This window comes from Myzus persicae, unplaced genomic scaffold, assembly GCF_001856785.1.
Source record: "Myzus persicae strain clone G006 unplaced genomic scaffold, MPER_G0061.0, whole genome shotgun sequence".
In the NCBI taxonomy this organism is placed as follows: domain Eukaryota; kingdom Metazoa; phylum Arthropoda; class Insecta; order Hemiptera; family Aphididae; genus Myzus; species Myzus persicae.
In genome coordinates this window covers 1-3914 of record NW_019101994.1, presented here as the reverse complement: position 1 = coordinate 3914, position 3914 = coordinate 1, and the positions used below count along the sequence as shown (strand labels likewise).

The window sequence follows — 3914 nt, the reverse complement described above, 5'->3', positions numbered from 1 at the left end:
GATCAGTCGCGCATTGGACACCAGTCGGTCATCAGCGACTGAAAATTATAACTGGTCGCGGCGACCGGTCGCGCATTGGACACCGTACCTTAAAGGTACGATTCCTATGATGCGTCAGACGCGTGCGGCTGACGCAATGCGTCTGACGCAGTGTACTGCTATCAAGCTTATCCAATGGATACGTTTCCTAAAGTGCGTCAGCAGCTTTGCGGCGGCCGTCAACCGCTAGAGCCGCATGGACCGCCCGGCTGTTGAGCAGTATAGACGCAGCCGCACGCGCGTTCGTATAATATATATACGTATAATATATATATAATATATTACTATACTTCATTTTTCGTATACTTTCACCATGTCGAAAATACTTTTTTCTGTCATCGAAGACGAAAAGCTTGTGGAGATGGTAGCCAAATTCGATTGCCTATACGATTTGGCTAGTCCGCTCTACAAAAATCAACTAATCAAGGATAATGCTTGGAGAGAAATAGCTGAACAAATCAACAGATCAGGTAAGAATATTGTCATTTATTATAATTTATATGTATTTTGCATTACGAACTATTATCATTATATTAATATATTATTAGAATTGAGAAATAAGTATAAATAAGAACTTGTAGATGATAATACAATAAAATAATAATAATTAATATTAATAGTAATCATATTTAATGTCCAAGAGTTAGAATAATAATAAAAACAGTATTAATACTTAATATACAATAATATAAATATATAACTAGTTAGTTCTTGTAGTAGTACTATCTTGCCAGGCAATTGTCCCTGCATTACTGTTAAAGTATTCCATGAATAAATCGCGTACAGTGAACCCATCAGCATTTGAAAAACCACCAGTTCTAGAAAGTGGTAAAAAACTTCTTGTCGGTGGTTGCTGAGTTGGGTCCAGTTCATAATACGGTTTGCCTTGTTTTTCTAGATAAGCATCTCTTAATAAATTATGTAGGCAGCATGCCACAATTATCAAATTGTCAGTGGTCTCGGGCTTTAAGGCAATTGGTGTATAAAATATACGAAAAACTTGGCTTAGTAGACCGAAGGCATTTTCCGAAACTCTACGAGCTCTAGAAAGTCGATAATTGAAAATCGCCTTCCGATTGTCTGCACTCGCAACAGGACGAGAAAAAGGTTTCATCATGTTTGTATGTAAGCGAAACGCCTCGTCACCTACAAAAACATGTGGCAAAACAATACTCGTATTTGGTAGCTTACTGGGTGGTGGGAATAAATTTCCATTTCTATATAGCTTTCCGAGATTACTTTTGTCAAATATACCGCTATCACCCTCCTTACCGTATGATCCAACATCAGTAAAAATAAATTTATAATTTGCATCGACGACAGCTAATAAAACGATGGAAAAAAAATTTTTGTAGTTATAGTACAGTGACCCTGTTCGTTTAGGACAAAACACGCGCACGTGTTTACCGTCAATTGCTCCTACACAATTAGGAAAATGCCATTTTTCCCCAAATTCTTCAGATTTCACCTTCAGCTCATCACATTTAATCGAGGGTAAAAATATAGGAGCTAATTTATTATTTAAAACTCGGAGTGTATTTTTCACTATTTTGCTGATGTAGCTAGATGATATTCTGAATGCAAATTGCAGTGAGTGGAACGATTCGCCAGTTGACATGAATCTTAAAATACAAAATCATTAGGTATAAGATTTCTCAAGTAAAATGTAAAAATATAATTTTGTATGTTAATTATCAGAACACGTTTCTATAGTTATTTACATTTTCTAGGTATAAACGTAATATCAATAATATACCTAATGGTTTTATGAATAATAATATATTAATATGCTTACGAAATTAAGCTATGTTTGTGTTATTTTCGTTTATAAATAGGAAAATAAAATAATTTTGGCTGTACAAAAACTATATTTATAATAAAATCAATAACCGTATAAAAGGTAAAGGTAACTGTGTATAATAAGAATAATATATAAATTTAATAATAATTAGTAGTTATACAAAAGTTATTAATTATTTATTGAGAGGAACAATAAAAAAAGGAAAATAAAATATAAGAACTTTAAAGTTAGGTAAATAAAATACAAAAATACTCAGCTTTTATTATACAGTTGCTTTTATTTGCAGTGGAAGATTGTAAAAAAAGATGGAGAAATATTAAGGACACGTACCAAAAAAGAGTAAGAAAAGGAAATGGAACTGGATCATCAGCTTTAAGCAAGCCTAAGCATTGGCCATTAGCCGATATGCTGACGTTCCTTGGGAAAGCTGATTATAAGCGCAAGTGAGTATTCATTTTTTCATGTTCCCTTTATGAATTTAATTTACCCATTTATACCTACTTATAGTAGCATATCAAATATTGAGTGTGATGAGGAAGCTGGAAACGAAGGTACAGAAATAAACGAAGATTCGCAAGAGCCAGTGGAAATTAATAACCGATCAATTTGTTCAACCAGTGAAAGTTTAAATGAAGACCCAACTCAAGAAACGTTTAAGTCGCAAGGTCCACCTAAAAATAAACGTCTAAAACAGAACGAAAGATTTATACAGCTTTTAGAAGAAAGGCGTAATGAAAGAAAAGATATCGTGCGAAACATGGTTCAAAATCATGAAGATGAGGTCGATGTATTTTTTAAAAGTATCGCGATGTCCGTCAAAAAACTTAGTCCAACATTGATTAATGAGGCAAAAATGAAGTCACTACAAATGGTTTTTGATTTAGAAGCACGTAATGCATTTGTCAATATACCGCATTATTCACCGACGCCAAGCACAGAAAGTTTCTCATCGCAGTCATTGCAAAGTGTAAACATAAATAACTTTGATTCCCATTATGAGCCAAATTACGAAAAATTGTAATTTTTATATTATTTAACGACGTGGACATATTTATATTGATTTATAATTGATTAAAAATAAATAATATCATATTATATATATATAATTATATTTACCTATACTTAGTATTCTTATTTTTATCTACATTATATAATAAAAACACACAATGTATATTATATTATGTACTGTTAGCTAGTATGTCTGATCGATCTTTGTACGTAATATGCAACAAGTTTGTACAGGGTTGTACCTCAATTATTATGGACTAATTTTGAGAAACACTCTTATAAGTTGTTTTACAAAAAAATTGTGAGGTATGGAGTTACAGACGTTAAATTACAGAGGTTAAATTGTTTGACCTAATTGAAAAATGTTTGTATACATATACTAATTTATATGGCATAATATGATACTATTTAAAATACGTAATATATTACCTAATAATTTTTACTCACCGCAATGTTATGGCTAATTTTTCCGCTGCTGTTATTGGGTATGGATGTCGATTAGAAGAATCCACCGTGATATCTTTTTCAATAAGATGCAGAACGTAGTTAAATTGATTAATATTTAGTCTAAAAAATTCACGGAATTTTTTGTCGTCGTGCATTAAATGCCGATTAACAAGTATTTCAAAAAATCCTTCTTCTGGCCTTGACGTAAATAAGGGATGTTCATTTGCATTCCCCTGTCCTTCTATAAATTGCTGTATAAGAAATTCTTCTTCTTCAATTTCTTCAAGAAGAAGATATGATAATAACTCACGTTGACTCATCTTGTACTTTTATTTAATTATACAATATAAAATAATATAAATATAATTTCTAAATTTCTAAATTTGCCAATTATACGCCTACTACCTTCCAGTGACCGCACACAACTGACGCGCCATAGGAATCGCACCGGCATGCGTCAGGTATACGCGTCAGACGCATTGCGTCAGCCGCACGCGTCTGACGCATCATAGGAATCGTACCTTAAGCTGAAAGTCCAACAAACACACACATAATCGGATAATCCACATGAATATCTAAATTTTCGGCTCGGGTGCGTTTAATTTTTAATTTAAAATTA

General features: G+C 32.7%; 1 protein-coding gene across 2 annotated transcripts; it reads left to right on the top strand.

Annotated features, from left to right (window-relative positions):
- The first annotated feature begins 129 nt into the window (after nucleotides 1-129).
- LOC111030965 lies at nucleotides 130-2951 on the top strand. Of its 2 annotated transcripts, none has more exons than XM_022310719.1 (3): nucleotides 130-509; nucleotides 2127-2283; nucleotides 2351-2951. In XM_022310719.1, exons 1-3 carry the CDS (start codon nucleotides 353-355, stop codon nucleotides 2859-2861), a joined length of 825 nt encoding a protein of 274 aa, XP_022166411.1. In that variant the 5' UTR covers nucleotides 130-352; the 3' UTR covers nucleotides 2862-2951. The 2 variants fall into 2 exon arrangements, with proteins under 2 accessions (XP_022166411.1, XP_022166410.1); XM_022310718.1 differs by having other exon boundaries at nucleotides 2348-2945.
- The last annotated feature ends 963 nt before the right edge of the window (nucleotides 2952-3914 follow it).